Raw genomic sequence first — 22,008 nt, 5'->3', positions numbered from 1 at the left:
ATCTCCCTTTTCTTTAAAAATATCAAGACTTTTAAAGCTTAATTTTGGACGTTTTCGGTGGAAATATTAAAATTCCACTTGATTGCTCTTTGCGAAAAACTGAGATACAAAAAATTGAATCACGCGAGTGTAAGTGCATAATTAAGGGACGGGACGACGAGAGCGCGTGCAAACGGTAGCCGAAAAATGATAATTTTTCAGCGAGCAAAACAAATGTGCTGAAAACCGCAAGAGCAGTGTCGAATTTCCGCAGCCGCCGAAAGAAAGAGAATACGCGCGAGTGAGTTTAGCGCAGGCGGCGGTTTAGCGGTGAGGCGAAAACGTTTTTGAGAAATTGGCCGGCCGTTCTTTGGAAGGACGCAACGTTTCTTCGAATTTATATCCGACTCCCTGGCGGATTATCGATTGGGGCGGGCAGCGCGCGGGTGCTACCGGAGTTATAATTAAATACTGTTTGCCCAGGATGATGAAAAACTTATTACATTTTTAAAACGTGCACGCAGATCACGCACATAATGTCGAGTCACGCATGGCCGTAATAGACGGCGGCGGCGGCGGCGGAGCTTCTCACCGAGCGAGCGAGCGAGCCAAAAAGAAAAAGACCTGCAAGCGAGCGATTTTTTTTTCTTATTTATTTTCTTCTTCTCTCTCTCTCTCTCTCTCGGCGGCTTGCTCTTTTTTCGCCAATTTCCATCAAGGTTCGTTGGTTGGTTCTTTCTACTCCGAGATAGGTGTGTGTGTGGCAGCGCAAGAGAGAGAGCGTGTTTGAAGGGGGCAGCTAGCTTAGAAGTTTGCAATAAGGAGAGGGAGGCCGGCCAAGTAAGTACCACGAGTACAGATCGGAGGAGCCTCCTCTATTCTCTCTCTGGTGTGCACGCAGATCCGCCACCGTGCATCTCTCTCTCTCTCTCCGCAACATCGAAAAGGTGAAGAGAGTCCCTGCACTCGCACTCACTCGCTCGAGTGCTGGCGAAGGAAACGAATTCGCTCGGAAAGAAGAAGAGAGGCGAAATTTTTAATTGTGTTCATTTGGTTGTGTTCCCTGTTAGTGCTGCATGTGATTTTCCGCGCGTTTCCGCCTCACCACGACACTAACGCTGCCCTCTAAGAGGTAGGTTTACGCAAATTACTTGCCATTTTCCGCACGTCATTTATTTCAATTAATTAAGAATTATCTTTAACTTAGATTTTATTCATTGAATTTAATTAATTATTTGATAGATTTCACTCAATTTTGTTTCTTAAGATTTGTTGGTATTTCATTTGCCTGCTTCAAATTGCACTACAATTTTAATTTTTTGCTATTTTCACGAAGAAATTTTTTGCGTTCTCATTAAAATATTTTTGTTTTCCCTACAAATCCGAGCGGACCGCATCGTCCGCATACCATTTTACCACTTTTGCGTAACCCCATCCCCGTCTATTTGCTGTCAGAATGTAGGCAACGTGCGCGGCACGCTCGTCTCCCCGGTTGCGTTTTACCCCCTGTCCCAATTTCCACCCATGCGCCGAGTGAACATTTATATATATTCGTTCTCATTTCAATGCGCGATGGCCAGTTTGCTTTGAATCCGAAACTGCTATAAATTTGAATTGCCAACGTATTCCATTCAAGGCTGTTGTACTTTTTGAATGATGAATGATAAAAAGAAGTGTCGAAAGTAACATGATAATTAATAAAGTGAACTTTTTACAACTGGCTAACTTTGGGCGCAATGCAGAGTAAAGATTATTTAAGGACAACAACGCGTTGCCTTTTGAGGTTATCATCATTGTAATATCATTAAATAGATGCGTTTGAATTTAAAAAGAAATTAGTGCAAAACTTTTTTTTTAATTGAAAAGAAATGAATATAATGAAATCTACTATTTAGTCTTTTTTTAAATCAGTGTTATCTTAAAATTAAGAACAAAGACGGTTCAATTTCATCCTTAATTTTATTTATAGAGAACTTGAACAACTTAATTTAGAAATAGTTTTGCTTAAAAACTATTAGTCAATTTTGATTAAGCCTACTTTTTCACCTCTCACAGGCAAATTATAAATTTATCAGCCTCAGTTAATAGAATCAAGATCTAAAAATATGATTTAATATGGGGCAGTAAAGTTGTCATCGCGGAAGGCAGACGAAATAGGCGGAAATCGCTGGACTGTGGCGAGGTCGTGCGGAATTTCATAAAGTCGAATTATCATAATACACATAAAAGCTGCTGTGCCCGAAGAACGAGTCTGCAATAAAACTCTAATCTCCAAGGAAGCTGCCAAACGCCTACTCGCATTAGTTATAACAAGATATGAATTTACGCTGCGTGCCCGCTAATTACCATTTTTCTCTCGAGTCCGAATCGAACCGGCGGCGGCGAATCCGAAGCACGTATAATAATAACTAACGATTTGCGGCGCGTCTAATTACCACGAGTAAAATGTTGTTGCGATTCTCGAAACTCCGCCCATGAGAGCAGAGTAAATCATACATAAATTAATTAGCATAAATTAATTGCCACCCGCTTAGCTAACGTACGTATACGTAAAGCACACACACTCTGCGCATATTTGTGTAGGTTTGAAAATTTATGGCCTTTTCATCGCAGCGTAAAAAGTCTGGAAACCGCCTAAAGCCCTATTTAACGTGAGCGTGTAGAGAAGAAGAAAAAAATATACCCCGTACACGTAGTTAAACACATTCGACTTTGAAAATATTGAAATTACCCGAGCGCCATAAAGTTTGTGCTGCTTTGATTTAAAGGCTTATCTTAATGAGTTTAATATAGAGAGGTTAATAATATTATTATTGCAGAGAGAAGAGGTACGATCTCGTGTGATGATGGTCATGCACGACCTAACATTGCAAATAATAAAAAAATATATCTCGTCCTATACATAGGCACTTATTCTCCTCTCCCGCGCGCGTATAATAATCATTCCCACTTACAAAAGCAGCGTAATAAAGAAAGAGGTATAATTTTCTAAATATACATACGCACGCACCGAGAGAAAGAAAAATTTTTTCGACGACGCCCTTAGAGTGTTGGCGGGGGAGGCTATATAACTTCTTCTTCCTTTTTTAATAACCTGAAGTCGCATGCAATGATTTTTTTTTTGTAGAGTATTTAACGCGCAGACATGATCGAGTGCAAATCTCGGCGCGGACACGACATCCATCGCCGGGCGAACCGGTTTCTTTCATTTCGGACACCAGGTGGCCGCGCAAATTTTATGACTTTTTGATGCATGATTACGTTATTAAAAGTATTCAATTTGTATAATAGTAATCGAACTCTCCACGTATGCACATTGATTACTGTTATCGTACAAATTGGTTTGATTTCATTATTTTAATTGGAGGCTCGTAAACTATGCTTGGTGCCGATTTGCAAGCCCAACATGATTTACGACAAATTAAGTCCTGCTTCCAAGAGAGGTTGTCTGTCTGCAGCCATGAGAATTAAAACAATTAGAGCTGAGTGCTCAATATTTTACTAGCAATACTTGTAGACACACATTTTTAATCGCCTGTAATTGTTTTGCTTATAAAAATAATTTAGCCAGTATTCTTTAAAATTAAAAAAAAAAAATAGAAAATTCATTATCATTATCATTATCATGAGTTGCAATCATGGCCAGTGAATTAATTTAATAATATTAATTTAATTTTGAAGACGTCATAAAGCGAATTTAACAAATTTAATAAAAGATTGAGGAGTGCATTGAGGACTTGCATCTATATATCAATATGTCTATCAATAAACTATTTTTGATACCCCAATAAATTATAATATTTATTAATAATTTTATACATGTTAAATGGGACGTTTAACAATGAATGGCAATGTCGGGTTATAAATTAATGTAGATAAAATATAATAATATTGATAAAACAAAACAAAATAAAAACTTATTTTTAATATATAATTAAAAGAGCAGAAAAAATATAAAAGAATTAATTTCAATTATTATTAAAAAAATTTGATAAGTAGTATAATTTAACTGCAATATCACGTATTATCTTTTTTTTAAATTTTGAATTGATTAAGCTGTAGAAAGTAAAAAAATGAGGAGAATATTTAAAATAAAATTACAAGGTAGAATGAAAAATAAAAATTTTTCCCTTTAGAAATGATCACTATTCAAAAATAATAAAAGTAGATGCATAAAAATGCCAAAATTAATATAATTTGAATAATTAAATTATAACAAAGTCAAGTCGGTTGTTGAAAAATTGGCCAATAATTAATATAACGTATTATGGGTGATTCCGTGAGTGACGCTCGCCAGAAGCAACTGGAGTATCGATTCAGACGTTGCCGGCAGCTTTAAAAATTGGCGTTTTTCAAAACACTAATTGGAACTGGATACCGGCTGATTATCGCATCAATTGCGGTTTGGTGCGCGGATAAAATTCAATCGGCGGCGGCGGCGGTGAATGACGCGGGAAAAAACGAATATTTTATATACAATTCCATGATGTGAGCTCGAGGAAAGTTTTGTTATCAAATTGACGGGGGCCGATTGCGTTTCCTGTGGACACAAAATAATTTAGCGTGCATTTATTTTCTTTATCTGCAGGGTGCGTTTTGCGGCGCGGCACTAATTTCGCTGCTTTCGTGAAAACGACGCGGCCATAAAACTAAAAAAAGTCTCTTTTCCCAAAGTGAGCCCCGGTTGAAATTCTTCGGAAAAGGCGTGCGTGTCGAAAAAAAGCTGCGTGTGCTGGCGCGGCCGCGGCGTCTGCGGACGAAATGAAATTTTTATCAGGCTCGCACGTAGGCGTCGTTGGAGAATGAGGCGCGCACACGTATGTGTGTTATTGTGTGTGCGGCAGCGCGAGGCTCGTTCGCTCACATGCACGCAGAAAAGGAGGGTTCATTGAATGGGAAATGACGGAAATTATTGGCACAGCCGCGGATCAATTCGTTTTCTGGCCAAAGTCTCGGCCCCACGCATGCCCCACTCACCTCGCACAGCAAGTATTAAAAGACTAAATATAACATATTTTTGACATAATTTTAGTTCAATCTAAGATTTTTTCCATCTGCTTTTTCCTGATTTGCATGATTATTCAAGTCATTCAATGTTTCATAAGAAAAACAGGCTGCAGACATTATTTTGAGTTTTGAAGTAATTTTCGACAAAATTTAGTAATTTGGGGCTAGTTTTGGCAAGATTTTCAAGTATTTTATTATTGTTATTATTACAAATAGCAGAGCTTGAAATTCGTAGGGGCAACATCTTTTTGGTTCCGAAAAACGTAATCTACAATATATATATATATTTTTTTTAAATTTCACTATTCAATAATAAAAATTACAATGTATTAAAAGCCAACTTAAAAAACCACGAACAAGTTCAGTTACCGAAATTTGATTAGTTAAAAAGACTTGAAGTCTGTTAAATTATACAGTTTACATATTTTTATTTTAGTTTGTGCAGACAAATTTTCTTCAATAGATTAGTAAGAACTGAATTCATTTATTATATATTAGTAAATGTAAAATATTTATTTAAATATTATAAAATTTAAAAATATTAATTTAAGAAATTAAGTAAGTAAAATTTTACAATATTCTTACATGAATTTAGTAATAGTATAATAAATTAATAATTTGTTTTTGTAGCTCTATAAATACTCTACTTAATATGTTATAAATTGAGTATTTTTCTTTCCACTGCGAGCCACCAACCCATTTTGTGAAGAAATCCTATTTTTTGAATTTAACTTCTGTCATTAACATCATTATTTTCTATGTAACTGAAAAATGTATGAGCCCAAATTATTTACTTCCTGTATCAAATTTTTGTTTCTGAACTTCTTTTTTTCTCCCTCTGAAATGTATGTTTTATTATTAAGAATAGATATTGAATCCAAATTTGAGCAGTAAAATAATTATTTCAGACCAAAACCCAAAAGCACATTTTTTTGCTGCCAAATTACAAAGAAACTGTTTAAATAATACAACATCAGAAGTCTCTGTTTCAAATTTATATTAATAATAAGCATCTTTAATTCAATTTGAATAATTATTGTTTTCTCGGAATTTTCCTCTTCTTCTTGTTTGTCGGAGGAATTCAGCTGGGTATGACTTTGCCGAAAAGCCAATCCTCTTTTCCTCATTAGCAAAGCGGCGGAATTGTGAAGGGCAAATAGAAAACACACTCCAGCCTATTATTCGCGACGACTGATGTCAATATTTGCATCTGAGCAGAGCGAGCTAGTGCGTGTGTGTTGGTTGCTTGCTTGGTGTATGCCCTTTTTTCTTTCACTTGCGTTTGCATGAATAGGTAGGCACACTCGTAATTTATTCGCAACGGGAAGCGAGAGAAACCCAATGGTAAAAAATTAACTTTGCAAAAAATATGCGTTCAAAATCAAGACGGAAATGTTATTATTCTTACGTAAAACAAAGTAAAGTTATATAATTATTATATAAATTTCAAAAGTTTTTGCAAATTTTCCAATAAAAATTTAAAAGTGGAAAATTAATCCATTGTTATGAGATGGAAAAATTGAATTGTTAGACAAAACGGCACCACCATTAACAAGAAATGTTGCTTACACTTCCAAAGATAAAAAAATTCATCCACCGCAGAGTGTTTGTTGTTGTCTAATTTCTATATTTTAAGAAGATTATGATTTTTAAATCCATGTAACTAAAACTTTTCAAACTTTTCCTATAAGATCAATGTAAATTTAACGTGCCGAAACTGACCTTCTGATATTTATTGGAAACTTTTTTCCATTTTAATTAGTTGATACAAGATCGTGTTTTGGTGAAATCAATTTTGGTTGGGCTAATTTTAAGAAATAAATTATTTTAGAAAATTCCCTTATGAAATAATGTTAAATTTGTGAAATTCAGCTCTCCCAATAATTTCATTTTTGCTCATTATGTCTCCTATCAAAATAAATCAGGCCGTTTATTTGCAAAAGCCTCTTTTTAATTAGCTCAAACCCCTGTTTTGACTAAAATTTTACTTGGAAATTTTATTAATTTAATAATTTTAAGCTATATATTATTTTTAAAATGTATTTTAGTTTTGGTCTATTTGTTAAAACCATATTTTTGGCCAATTTTGAAAAGAGAAATTGTTCGACATTAAAAAAAAGGAACCACTATAAATTAATAATTGCAAATATTGGATTATTTCTTCCCAGCCTAGGACGAACGAGATCGATTGAGTCGCGACGCCTAATTTGATCCGAGGGGCAACAAAAGGCGCGGCGCGGGTTCGATGGAAAATCGATGCGTACGGAAAAAGCCGCGTGCGTCCGCGAGACAAACACGCGGCGCAGCCAAAACTTGCTTTTGTGTTAAAAGTGCGAGAGGCGAGCGAGTGAAAGAGGCGGTCGGTGCCGCCGCCGGTGTCAATACCCCCGAATCTGCAGCGCGCATTTTGCAAACGCTTGGTGTGCGTGCGTGTGAACTCATCATTTGCTAATTCCGCTCTCCCTCTTTTTGCACTTTTCGATTTGCATGCGGCGAATTTTCAAGTGCATGAGTGACGAAGATTATTACGCGTGCGTTCTTATCTGCGGAAAATTATTTGGGTCACTCACCCGTCGCGTCGCTCGTCGCGATTTTCGCTTTATTTATGCACTTCAAATCAAGTGTATTCTGTATTTTGTCATATTTTAATTTATTTTAACTACCACTGCGTCTTATTATTTGCGTGAGAGTCATTTTCTCTCTTGTATTGGTTGACAAAATTCTATTATTCGCGGCACACGTGCGAGGTACCCAAGTTTCGATAAGAAAGAATTGCACTTCATGCTTGATATAATTCAGTCTGGCGAATCTGGAGGCCCTTCAGGGTTTAGGAAAAAGTGCGTGAAGTCAATATTAATTTCTATGTGTTGAAATTTAAAAAGTTTATTAAGGATCAACAACATATTGGTAGTTTTTATTCAATTTGACATATCAGAACTCCTGTCAGATAACATTTTGTAAAAACTTATTTTGAGGCAATTGTAATAAATTTTCTTATTTGTTTAATTTTAGAAATCAGAAGAAAAAACAACAATTCAAAAATATTTCCATGCGCATGATATATTAGAGTGATGAAAAAATTCTTGTCCTCGTTTGATTTCATTCAGAAGAAAAAAGTATGAAATATTGCTATTTGAAAGAACTTCAATTTTAATAGGAATAAAAGTTACCTATAAAATAAGCATGAATTTTTAATATACTGATATCGTCAGCTGGTGGCCAAATCTTGGTAAGGACATTTTTATTCTCGGAAATAATACAAGGTAAGAGAGACGAGTCTGCATATAAGTTTCCTTCATGCTATTAATCTTTTCTTGAAGTTCTTAATTTATAATTTTAGTGACAATACGTTAACAACATTTCAAAATTTACAGTAATTCTATACAAATTTTTGTTGTACATAAACACTTAAAATAAAATAAATAAGCAAACTAAAATATACAAATAAATTAAAATAATTAATATTAAAATTAAATCTCTTGAAACTTTTTTTTTAATAAAATTAAATAAGAACATTTAATAATTTATAGCGTTTTTCTTTAAACATTCTAAAAAAATTTATCCAAATCAACATTTTTTTAAATAAAATATTGTTTATAAGAATTTAAATACATTAATTTCAAAATTATTGAAATATGCGTTCACAATTAAAATAAAGCGCTGCGCCCTTTCCAAATTAAGTTGCATATCTGATTTAATTAATAAAAAAAGCTAGATTTTCGGGCGAGTGATTCATTTTCCTATTTGCTGGTTTCAGAGACGGCCTCTGGTTCGATTCCTGGCCGCGTGCGTCTGTATGTGTGTGTGAGCGAGTGAGCGCGAGTGCTGTGTGTGTTAAATTCGCGGCGGCGCGGGCGACAGAGCAAGGTTGGTTTTGCTCGGCTCGCGGGTCCAGCCGGCGCGCAGCAAGGGGAGCGAGTAGGGGAGCCTCGACCATAGCACTAGAGACGACGTCACAAGGACCGTCGGCAGTAGGCCGGGATACGCGAGGCACCATCGATGCCGTGGCCGAGACACTCGCTCGTCTTCATATGCGTCTAGCCAGGTACGCACTTCTGCAGCCGTCGGACTCATTTTTCCTTCCGAAACACGCCAAATTTCGAGAGCATCGTCGGCGAAAAAAGACCACTCGGAGGATCGCGATTAATTATTAGTGCTCGAATTAAACAAAAGAAAGATAGAAAGTAAGTGACACATGCAAGCAAGCAAGAGGATGGACTCGAGAATTAATTTCAATGCGGCGGTCTATTTCGGGTGCGGGAATGCGACTGCTGCAACTAGAGAGTGAGTACGGACCACAGTGCGGTACACAAACTTATCCTCCGAAATTGTAAGTCCCCGATTTTTAAAATAATTTTCAAAAGTGGTGAAATAGCAAAAAACTTGTATATATATCAAATAGTTCAGTCTATGATATTGATTTTTCCGTCGAGTGCGAGACGCGTGACGGTGTGTTTTTTTTTTTTTTATTCAGTTCCTAGGCCGAGGTGGAGTGGCGAATTTATTTTTTCGGTGTGCGCCGGCCACACTGTTCGCACAAACGCACACACCACTTTTCATTGTAACCTTGATGTACATATGCGTACAAAGCTCAAAATACACTCTCTCGCGCGAGCCGCGCCACCACTTCTTCTTCTTAATGCTCGCTCGCTCGCAGTCTCAAAGGGGAACTTGAAAATTGTGCGTGTTTTTTATTTTTTATCAGCTGATAACAATCCGATTGATTGGCCGCCGGCGTGGCCTCCGGCGGCCGCCCATATGGCAACGTGCGTAAACGTGCGTAGAAGACGCTCGCGAGCCCTGGCGGTCGAAAGTGGCAACTCGCGGCGCCCCCGCCGATCCGTCGGGCCGACCCCGGCCGACGATCCGCCGGCGCCGAAAGGCGTCGACCGCCCTTCGCTTTCGGCGCCGCCGCCTCCGAATCGAGCGCGGCCAAGAATTTGCTCCCATTCAAACTGCGCGCCACAAAATCGATACTCGGCCGGCGGACTGGCTCCGGTTCGAAAATCCGGTTTTTCGGGCCCGTTTTGCATTTGAAATTCAAATTTTGATTTTTGATTTGCGGTTTGGGTTCGATTTGTGGCGTGGGAAGCGTTTCGGGGCCGGATCGTGGGCGTCTGCGTTTTGAGTCACGTAGTCGTCGCCTCCCCCGTCGCAGAGTAAGGATGAGTGCGAATTCTAGTCCGGCGCAAAATTAAATGTTTGCCCGTTTGAAGCCGCCGTAATTTCGGCGAGCCGAGTGAGAAAATGCTGTGAATTACTCAGGATGCTTCTAGTCACTTAGGCGAGCGCCTCCGATGGGAAGAGAGGTGAGATTCGGACCTTCCGAGCGCGGCGTCAAAGCTCCGAGCAGCGATTTGTATTTGGGGGTTGCTGGGGGGAGGGTGGCAGCAGACGAGGGAGGCCTATTGTCTGGCTGATGAGTGGCCATTTAAAGATTGCTCACGCGCCTATTAAAAATGGCTCCCTCTGCGCAGGGGGCTGTTTTCGGTCGGCCGAATATTTAATCAAATTTCGATTATTTGCAGAATTATTTATAATGTTTATTAATTGAATTTTTGTTTTCATCGTTGATTTTCATTATTGGCTTTTCAATAATATCAATTCAAATTTTAAAACGGGATATTCATGAAAGTCTCAGTCCTTTTTTTCATGTTATTTAATTCCAGCTGGTCTTATTATAATTTATTATTTTGAAAAAAAAACAGTAGTCAACAAAAATAGGTAGAAAAAGGAAAATAATTTATTTTTTAATATTTGTGAATTGTAAAATGTTAAATTGCATATTATCTTTACCAGATTTAAGCATAGGATACAGAAACAATACTATAATAAATTATTTAAAAAATTTAATTTTTTTAAATTCATAACTGAAATTCATATTGAAAAATAAAATAATATAAGTTTTTAATATTTAAATAGATAAAATAAATTATATAAAGATATTAAATATTTAAAACAATAAAAATAAAAATTTTATTTTCATGAAATAAAATTATTATTAAAATAAAATATAGTTAAATAACTATTTTAAAGTATAATGAATATTATTATATTTTAGAACCTTTTTCTATATTTGTTGCACTGTAGGCTTTCGTTTTGATGGTGTATTTTGTATTTTTATAAATTCATTTAATTGATCATTTATTTCTCTCTGTTTTTTTAAAAACTGAACCTTCTCACATATGGAAGAAACAATTTGTAAATTTTATAAAAAATTAATAATAATAATTATAATGAAATATTTTCTTTTTAAAGATAATATGATGTGTTGATTCAATATAATTGAAAAAATAATTTGTTATGATTATGAATTATTGAATTTATGCATAATATAATTGTAATTTAGGAAGTTTGAGGAATGGGAAATCCTCATTAAATGGAATTAATTATTTTAAAATTGTTTTTCAGCGTTAAAAATAAACAATAACTTTATATTCAAGTTTTAATTAATCTACTTATTAGTTTAAGTACATGTAAGTTGTTTTCATTCTTGACAGTGTCACAAAAATAGAAGGTTTTAGGTTTTAGGAGTTGAATATTTTAATTCCGTTTCAGTAAAGTATTTGTTTTCCAATAAAAATTAAATTATTTGCGCTCTTTTCCTCAATTCTCTTTGACATAATTTTATGAAAATTATACTTTGAATAAAATTTTAAAATTTGTGTGTATTGCTGTTGCAGGGTATAGTCATGGGAAGCGAACAGTACTGCCTCCGGTGGAACAATCATCAGAGCAACTTGCTGGGGGTGTTCAATCAGCTGCTGCAGGATGAGTCGCTGGTGGACGTGACCCTGGCGTGCGAGGGCCACTCGCTCAGGGCGCACAAGGTGGTGCTCTCGGCGTGCTCGTCCTTCTTCCAGTCGCTCTTCGTCGACCACCCGGACAGACACCCCATCGTAATCCTCAAGGACGTCAAGTTCTCCGAGCTCAAGACGCTGCTCGAGTTCATGTACAAGGGCGAGGTCAACGTCGAGTACGGCCAGCTGTCGGCCCTCCTGCAGACGGCCGAGAGCCTCAGGGTCAAAGGCCTCGTCGAGATGACGGCCAGCGTGGAGAAGAGGGCGTGCGCCAGTCCGGAGGCCACGCCGCTCAGCCTCGAGACGGCCAAGCGGCCGCCGCCGGACGCCCCCTCACCTCAGCCGCTCGAACTGAAAACCACCCCCGCACCCACCCCTCCCGCCCCCTGCAGCAGACATGACTCGGGCCCTCCGACCTCATCCGACAGTGAGAATGAAGAGGACGAGGACGAAGCCATGCAAGAGGTTAATTTTTTATTACAAATTAAATAAAAATGACATATTAAATTTTATTCCTTTAAAAAAAAATTCATTTCTGTAGATTGAAATATTTTTTGTTAGAATGGAAATTAAGTTTTTTATAATTGAAGGGAATCATAAAATTAATCGATTAATTCTCTAACCTTCTCAATTTTTTTTTTTTTTTTTAATTCTCGTTCTTCATTAAATTTAACGTAAAAGAAGGTGAAGAAGTTTTCTGTAAAAACAATAATGATTTAATTTTACTTCAGTGTAAATTGTTTTATAAAATAGTGACCAATACAACCAGTTTAAAATAAATCTAAACTCCTTCGTCTCCTTCTTCTGGGACATTACCTCAATAATAAATATAAATTTACTTTTAATAAATTAGAAGTAAATTTAAATTTATTATTTAATTTTGCAAAATCTTCTTATTTCCAATAACTTTTTAATTTAAAAAACCTTTATTTAAATTTAAAATATTATTAATTTTAATAATGCTGTATATCATTTTTATTGAATTTTTATTTTTAGTGGTTGAATAGAGAACAATTTCCTTATCGATTCTAAAATTTCAGAGTGAAGAAACAACCCCTGGACCACATGCAATACCTGGCGAACCACCGGGAGGCTTAACATCGCCGAGGTCGGATCCAATACCAGGACCTTCGGGGTTGTTACCAGTCCAACAAGTGCCACTGGTGAGGACCTGAATAAAAACGCCGTTGGGCGCGAGACACGTCGGACTTTGAGTCGCGTCCGGCGCGTCTTTGAAAAGAGCAAAATTAAAATACGTCTTTGTGCACTTGCAGTCTTTGAAGAAAGAAGTTGATTGGGGTGAACGGAGCAGTACTGGCGACGACAAAAGCACAACGGGGGAAGGCTCATCAGAGTATAGACCACCTTTAGATCCTGTAAGTTTTGCTCAAACTTTTTCGCAACCTTTTTATTATTTTCAGTTTCTCTCTTTTTCTTATTATCTGAAAAATCGATACATATCTGAGATGATCTTTGGAATGCATGTCAAGCATGTTTTGTCAAGAGTTCAATAATTATTTCGAGAGTCAAAGAACTACTTTTTTGGATAAAAAGGAAAGGACTACTTTTTCCACTAACCCACTCAGAACAAAGTTAAAAGAGAATAGAATAGGAAATTTGCTATATTTAACAACCGCACAATTAAATTTATGTATTTTCAAACTCCCGTCTGCAGAGGAACCGAAATTTCATGATGTTTTTCCCATGGATGTCATGGCGTAATAAAACTTCGGTATGTAAACTCGCCAGTTGATAATTTGCATACATCAGCTCCACATATTATACCCATTAGTGAAACATTCTTGGCAATTATTATTATAATCTCTCTCCCGAGCTATATTTCATTAAATCAATCCGTTGAATTAGATTCTTTGGTAATACCTTTCAACTTCCTCTAACTGAATCAGTAAAAATCCGCTGAGTGGAGACCATCGTGCTATTTGCGATGTGCAAATTCCTTTTAGCACAAAAACATACACACACATTTGAACACACAATAAATAACTGTCAAAAATTAGGGAGGCCTACATACGTATCAATCTAAAAAAAAGTACTCTTGCATTTAAATTATTATATATACGTATGTGATGACTTTGATTGTTGTTTTGTTTTTAAGTTTGTTAGAAGTTGACCTTCATTTTCTCCAAATGGCCGCCCATTCTGAGATTTTGAGTCTACGTTTTATGCATTTGTGTCACTGGAAGTGCAAACTCAAAGTGTCAAATGACTGTCTCTTTTGACCATATCTATAAATATATATTATATATATACTCTACATACATTTATATATCTTTTTTTGGTTTTTGTGTTTTTTGTGAGGTAACTTTGAGATCTCAACTCCCTTGATTGTAAAGTCTCGGTCAATATACATAATTATATATATCCTGCTTTGATTTTTGGACAAATGAACGTCAACTTCTTTCTTTTCGCAATCTCGACTCCATCCTTGAGGCAAAAAATCAGTCAGTCAATTGATCAGTAATGAAAATTAATTATAGTCATTATCTCTCTCTCTCTCTATACATAACTTGGTAAAATGAATATATTAAAAAGAAACGAGCAAGTTGCAATGAAAAAAAAAATCAATCTCTTCCCTTGCTTGCATAACGTACTCTCAAACCTTTTTACATGTAAAAAGAGCACATTTATATATATAATAATCTCTCTATATATTTCTCTCATGTTGTTATAAACAGTTTTTTGAAAATTTGCAAACAAACCAAAAAACCTTACCAGGGCTGGATAAAAGAAGTTGATGTTTATTTGTTGCAGGATAGCGAAGAGGGAGGGGATAAAAGTCTACCAAACAAGTTGTATTCCTGTATGTATTGCGCTGCCATATTCCCGCATCAAAGCAAGTTAACCAGGCACATACTGTCGCACAGTCTTGACTCGCTCAAGTACCGCGACCCCTGTTTCCTCCTGCCTCCGACCACGGCGCCCATCGAGCCGCTCAACCTGGACAACCACTTCCGGCCGCAGCTCAAGTCGGACTCGGCGTCGACCTCGTCCTCGGCGGCGGCGGCGCTCGGTCTGCCGGCCGAGTCCGACTTCAGCCCGTTCAAACTGGACTTTTCGCCGTCGTCGGCCGGCTCGTCGGCCGTGGACGCGGCCGAGGGCTCGGCCGTCGTCTGCAAGTTCTGCGGCCAGGCGTTTCCGGACGTGAGCGCGCTGGTGGCGCACCTGCCGGCGCACACCGGCGACCGGCCCTTCAAGTGTTCCTTTTGCGGCAAAGCGTTCAAGCTGCGCCACCACATGAAAGACCACTGCCGCGTGCACACCGGCGAGCGGCCCTTTCGGTGCGCCCTGTGCGGCAAGACCTTCTCGCGCAGCACCATCCTCAAGGCGCACGAGAAGACCCACTACCCCAAGTACATGAGGAAGTTTCTCTCGCCGAGCCCCGTCGACGCCTCCGAGTCGACGTCGCAGCAGCCGCCCCACCCGCCCCCACCGTTAGGTTCCTTATCAAGAACGCCGCCCCCGTAGAGCGCGGGTTGCGCAGCCCCAAATCGACACCGGTGACCCCAAGGCCGCAACAAGTTTAAAGCGATTTTTTTCTTATCAATGAACTCACAAATTTTTATTTCCTTTGACCGATGCAATTTGTCTGAAAGGAAAATATTCACTGGTTTTTTTAAGTTTTCAAAACAAAAGAACTGAATGCTAAAATAATAATAGATAATTTAAAATTTTTTTGATCAAATTATTACTTTTTTGTAATTTAGAACTCCTAATTCAAATCTATTGTTTTATTTGAAACGTCCAGAAAACTGAATTTAAAATTAATCAATTCCTAGTAGAAATCTGTATCATTATTTAGGAAATTTTAAGCAAAATTCTCAAACATTGCATCAATAGATTTAAATTGAAATTATTATCATGAATCGTTTTAAACGGTCTTTTGATTCTTTCAAATTTTTTTTCGTAAAAATTTGTGTGTCTTGTTGCCCTTTGGAGGACCGCCGCTGTCCTTTGGCCTGCAATGCCCCTTTCCCAGGTTTTATGATATAGTTCTCCTCTGGCGAGCACCGCCAATCAAAGGTACCCGCGAGACATCTCTGCCCAGTTGTTAAGCGTAGAAATGAGAGTTGTTAACTGACTGCCGTGTCGCACCGCACCCGCAACGAGCAACTCGGCGCACGCATTCGACAACAACAAGCAAATTCATCTAGTCCTATTTTCGTGATGATTGGCGAAACAAATTTTTGTTGTTTTTAGCAAAATCTTTGAGGATTTGGCCAAACCTATCTCTCTCTTGTTAGAACGAATTATTTTTTTGGAAAAAAAAGTTGACTATTTTGGTTGGTTATTGAATAATTTTATTAGTTTATTCGAGGGCGCGTCCCTCCCGAAATTTACACTAAAAATTTAAAAACGGAAATTAACCTTTTTTATATAAAAACAACATTATCAAAAACGGAATTTAAAATGGAAAAAAACGACAAACTGGGTAGGTGACCCTAAAGACACATCATAATATGCAACAAAAGAGACGAGCCGCGGATATTCAGAATTATCCGAGAGTGCCGGCTCTTTTTTAAGCTGTGATAGTTCTTGACACACACAACACATACACATAACTAGGATTATTTGTTAGTGAGTTAAAATGATAGGAACCCCGAATCACCCCACCCCGAATTAAATTATATCTTTATATATACGAGAGAGGACGTTTAAGTTTCACACATGAGATTGCACTCACACACCGCTTTGAATTCGGTACATAATTGCGAGGCGACTGCGCTGTAGTGCATTATCAGTTCTGAGAAGCTTAATTAATTTAATTATTCAATTGAAAAAAAAAATGAGTGAATTAGAGAACGTATATAATTTTGAAGGCTGCAGACCAAGGAAATTAACTAGAGAAAAATGAGAAAGAAATAATTTTGAGATTATTAAGATGTGAAAAGAAGGCTTTGTTTTATTAAGATTTAACAAATGAAGCACTTTGTGATTCACAAACACGGACTAGGATCTCAAGATATAATTAAGAACTGCTGAATGGAAGTACTACCACTTTTTACTTTGTTAAAAATAACTGCATTTCCCTCTCTGATTTTTTTTCTCATACATAGTTGGTGGGAAAAGCGAGTTGAGTGTCTGATGATGTAAATTTTCGTCTCGCGCGCAGCAAGTCGTCAATACTCAATTTCGTTTTCGTTTCTCCGCGCGTAACTTAAAAAATAAAACACACCATCTCAAAAGCAATAGATTTCACAATTGGCCCCCTGTATAGATCTTCCATGAATCCATGAGAGATTTAAGTGACTTGACTAAAAAAATACGTATTTACAATTCCAATTTAAAAGTGTAGAGCTGTCAGAAGCCATCGATTACTGAAAAATAATACACGAATCACGCAAACCGAAACATTCCTAGTATAAAAGAAATTGTTGCAAGTCGTCGTTGTTGGTTATTTAGTTGTGAAAGAAATTTTATATCTCGGAAATTGATCGGACTCGAGGCTTATCTTTACTCGATTTGGCACTTTTGTGATATTTTTAAACGAAAATTTGTTATACTTTTCAAAAAAACAAGATCAGTATTAGCTTTAAACGGCCAATGGAATTGATCGATGATATCTTTTATTATTAATTTCAAGTTACGTTCACCAGCTATATATATTTCTTGTGATAATTTAATTGTTTTTATATTCGATCTTGGGAAATTCGTCATCAAAGAAAGGGGAAATGGCAGTGGCGCCGTCATCGCTTTTTGATGAGCCACTCGCTCGCATGCTTGAGAAGGTTGAAAACTAAAATACTCCCTTATACTTATTCCTAATTAATGTTTGCTGCCTTATTCATGCCATTTTTAATTTAATTAAAAAAATCTTATATGTGCAAAATTCCTAGTAAGTCATACGAGAAAAAAAAATGTGAATTTCTTGGAGAGTGACAAGAAAAACCATACATTATCAAGAAAGTTCCTGAAATGAAGAAGTTGAGGAGAATGTTCTGCGCAAACTTAATTTATTTAATTAACCCCCACCACTTTGCGTTTGATTTGAAATGTGTAGTGCGAGGTGCTTTCGCGAGGAAAAAAAATCGTTTTTTAATTATAAATGGCTACTTTTAACTTGCTCCGCCGGCAATTAGCATCATCAATTTTTTTAGATTGAAAAGCACATAAACCACAACACACATCCTCCCAAATGCAAAAGGAAAGCAAACTCCCTATGTAACTCTTCCTACTAGAAGGACCTACAAGTTTAAAATAGTATAATGTTTTTTTGTAGACAAAGTAGAACAGGTTTTAATTTAATTAGCCTTTGAATCTTTTTGTTTGCCATTCCATAATGAAAATACAATAGTTCTTTTTTTCTGTGTATAAATTTTAAGACGATTTTGGGTGGATAACTTTTAATTTTGTGTAACATTTGCTTAGATTAGTTTGCCTCTGTAGCCTACCGATCCAGGTGGATACCAAAGTTTTGCCTTTTCAAAGCCGTTCTACTTAGTTTTTCTTTGAAAGAAACGACTGCAGCACACAATACAAAATGCGACGACCGCGAATCTAACACACAAACTATGGGTTGAGACCACCTGGACAGGCTGGTTCTTTATTTATATCAATTTCCTCAATCCACGATGCTCTCTGTTAGTGAAAGAACGAAAACAATAGGCAAAAAAACTAACAAACAAACTCGGCGTTAAAACGGTGAAATGATTGAGCCACTTCACGCGATCAGACTAAATACGAAATGCACATTCTAAAGACGACGCAAGTGTATAATAATTCATGCGTTATTATAATTTATTTATTGAATAATATTAAATTAATTAAATGGTCTGAGTTAATTTGAGTTTTTTAGTTTTATCTGACGAGGTTTTCGTGTGTTTTTGTCGTTGAAAACAAAAAAACAATGAAGATTAGCAAGCTGTTTGAGAGGCAAAAGACTACTGTTATATGGGCAATATATTAATTATTGAACTTAATTGCGTGTAATCACCACTGACTTAATGCTATATAATATAGAAAGCGTGTCTCTATCCGTTCTGTCGCCTTCTCTCTGTGTCTGGTCTGTCTTTCTAAATTTCGACGCATAAGTATATTGAAAATAACACCACGAGGCTGTAGAATATCACACAAAATCTCTCACTCTCACACACACACACACACCGGCTTAAAAAAGCTGTTCATTTTAATATATACTCGAATAAACATACATAAATATCACAATCGTCACTCGCATCAAGGATAATTAGAACAATCAATCAAGTTTGAATACACTTATTCAGTTTGAGAGCAATAATGTAACGTACCTTTGTATATTTTTCGTATATGTACCAAAAACACACTCACACACATAAATACCTTGACCTCTCCAAAGGCAAAGCAGTTTTTTACCAGCCACATACATATACGAATATTTTGATAGAGATGACTTGAGTGTTATTTTAATTGGGTGTATTTATATAGAGCAAAAAAAAAAAATTCCTCGTTGGATTACTTTCCGTTCGCCTCGGGCAAAGCACACACACACACATACACTTAAACAACGTTATTATTACCACATTAAAATAGAGAGAGCGTTTCCAGCATGAAACCCTTAGAACGAACAATAAGAAAAATCAGCAAAAAAATCTCAAATAAGGTCACACAACACACATTTTTCTCACTCTCACAGGCAATAGCGGCATAGCTTAATTAATTAACAATAATAAAAGTAATAATCATTTAGGCCTTTCTATTCGATACTCGACACTGACTATTATCTACTGTATCTATTGTTAACTGATAATTAAGCAAATGATCGTGTAAAGGAGGATTTTTACATATTTAGCTGATTAGCATATCGACCGTGTAAATATCGCAATGAAAAAAATTAAGGGATTAAAAAATGATAAAAACACGGGCGCGGACCCTCGGGCCACAGCTCTCGGCGGCGGATTTCTATATTTTTAAAACGTTTGCGTTGTCATCAGCTGTAGAGAGTTTACACACACACATACATACATACATATACCAGATGTGCGGAAAATATCAAAGTGCCTATAAAGCAGAAAGCAAGTCAAATTTCACCTTTGGTCAATTCCCGAAACCTTTTTCAGACAGAGATCGATTTTTTGATTTCCCCACCGAACTTGTCGTGTTGAAAAACGTGTATTTTCCCCACTTGGTACGATGAAAAAAAATTAAACAAAAATCTTACTGGTAAACAGGGTCCACATCAAAACATTCACTACTTTGTAGACGAAAAAAAAACACAGAAAGCAAATCAAACGATTGCCGCATTTGTGGCTTCGTATGCATACATAATATTTTTACTGCGGCTGAAGACGGTTTAAATAATCTTATATAAGAAAGAAATCGGAAGGGATTTCGTGTCAGACAGCACACATATCGACAGCGATCACCGAGCTATTTTAAAGAGGTAAACCCACCAAACGCAGCAGATATCACTGCCATTGTTCCGAAGTAAAATACAACCCGCGATTCTGCACTAATACTCAAACTGATTAATTTGTCAAAATATATACAATTTTATTGCTACACACGTGGGTAACAATAAAACGATTTATAGTTTTTACAACCGGACTGACTCTACGCACATGGCACCATCGATGAATTCGCAGTTTGTGATATTGTGCCTTGCGAGTTTGTTAGATATTCACTGAGTGTTGCTGATTGTTTTTTTTTCGGCCGCCGAGCTCAGCCGTTGGCCCGCGCCGTCCGCCCGAAAGAGAGAGAGACCGCTCGACTCCATTCAAAATTTATAAGCTGTAATCACTTAAAATTACTATTATGTACGTGTTAGCTAGGAAACCGTGTTGTTTGAAGTAAAATTAAAAATCGAGACAAGGATAAGCACCGCGCAACTTTTTTGGAGAAAAAAAAACAACAATAATCTAGCGCAAATTTTTCTAAAGATATTATATTATAATAGTCAGGTGCTAATCATATACTTGGAGACTAAAATTAATTAATTGAAAAATTGAAAAAAAGATTCGAGAGCAAAAATCATGCTGACGAGGGATGTTACAAGGGCTGTGTCTAAAATAACCGGAACAGAAGAAAACTGAGCGCTGTTATTTCCACTCTAAAAAAACGTTTGTAAAAATTAAAAGTCGACGATAATAATGAATCGAGAGAGTAAAGTATGTATTTTTCTAAGCGTGTGATTTGTCAAGTTGGAAATTATGGCAATTGGCATTAAGAGAAAGAAAAGCGTCGCTGGTCGAGACACAGACACACCTTCAACACGAGATAATAAACGTTCTGCACTGCGTAATCAATTAAAAAGAAAATTAAAATACGAGAGACTTGTGCATGTTGATTAAAAATTATACCAAATTATTTAAAGGAAGCTGACAGATTTGTTAAGTTTTCGTTTATTGACATGAGCTGAATTTTCGGCGATTTAAAAATTGAATTATATATTATTTAGTCAAATTTTTTTATTCTTTTGCGAATTTTTGTGAAAACGCGAACCACGCACTTCGGAAATAATCGTTGCAATAAATTTAGGTCTAAAAGCAAAACGAATAGCCACAGTGTCTTATGATTTGACATCATATTGTACGTGTATGTGAGCAGAAAAAAAATGAAATTGTCACGTTTTTTCGCAGCCCCATATTTAACTGCGTGGTTATTAGTTGTACTAATTTAACTTGTTCACGTGAATTGTGCTGTAGGCTTCGAAGTTATTGTTGAATTATTGATTCTATAATATGTATTATGGGGTCCAAAAATTGAATGAAGTTGACACTCGAAAAACGATGAAATAATGTATAATTGACTGAATTGGGCCGAGGTCTTCTGTGATAGAATGTGATGATGCAAGCTTGTAACATCGTGTTGAGGTATGGAAGAGCATAAATTTGTACGCAAACACTCACGCAAAAAATAAAAAATGAAAAATCCATTGACGCCGTTAATTGTTCTTCGAATTTCAGTTTGTCCCGCAGATTTTGTGCCGCCCTGTTTGATGATTTTTTTTTTAATTCTTCTTTTTGATTCGATTTGATATTATCGTTTGTGTATTCGAATCGAAAAGTGACCACTTTTGTACACACGCACCCTCCGCTTCTACTGTCATACTTAATTAATAATGTGCATCCTTCAGTTTTAAGTCGATAGTTGATTACACTGTAATGTCCATCTTATATGATTTGCCCATATTCAATGCTTGTTTGTTTCTATTTAAATAATTGAATAATTCTTCTTGAGAATAACAATAAAAGTATGCTCTTTCAAACACAAATGCATATCATAGATG

General features: G+C 36.7%; 1 protein-coding gene across 5 annotated transcripts in view; it reads left to right on the top strand.

Annotated features, from left to right (window-relative positions):
• The first annotated feature begins 889 nt into the window (after window positions 1-889).
• Window positions 890-22,008, top strand: part of LOC132194867 (zinc finger and SCAN domain-containing protein 10-like) — a 28,787-nt gene continuing 7,668 nt past the window's right edge. Inside the window, exons 1-6 of one of the 5 annotated variants that reach the window (XM_059616436.1) lie at window positions 891-1,111; window positions 8,744-9,031; window positions 11,670-12,251; window positions 12,827-12,949; window positions 13,061-13,162; window positions 13,462-13,518. In XM_059616436.1, coding sequence (XP_059472419.1) covers window positions 11,679-12,251; window positions 12,827-12,949; window positions 13,061-13,162; window positions 13,462-13,518 — 855 coding nt within the window. In that variant the 5' untranslated portion in view covers window positions 891-1,111; window positions 8,744-9,031; window positions 11,670-11,678. The other 4 variants (XM_059616437.1, XM_059616438.1, XM_059616435.1 and 1 more) reach the window with 4 other exon arrangements.

Source organism: Neocloeon triangulifer, unplaced genomic scaffold, assembly GCF_031216515.1.
Source record: "Neocloeon triangulifer isolate White Clay Creek 2 clone unplaced genomic scaffold, ASM3121651v1 ptg000008l, whole genome shotgun sequence".
In the NCBI taxonomy this organism is placed as follows: Eukaryota; Metazoa; Arthropoda; class Insecta; order Ephemeroptera; family Baetidae; genus Neocloeon; species Neocloeon triangulifer.
Note: the sequence above shows the minus strand (reverse complement) of the source record. Positions and strands in the feature narration are given on the sequence as shown.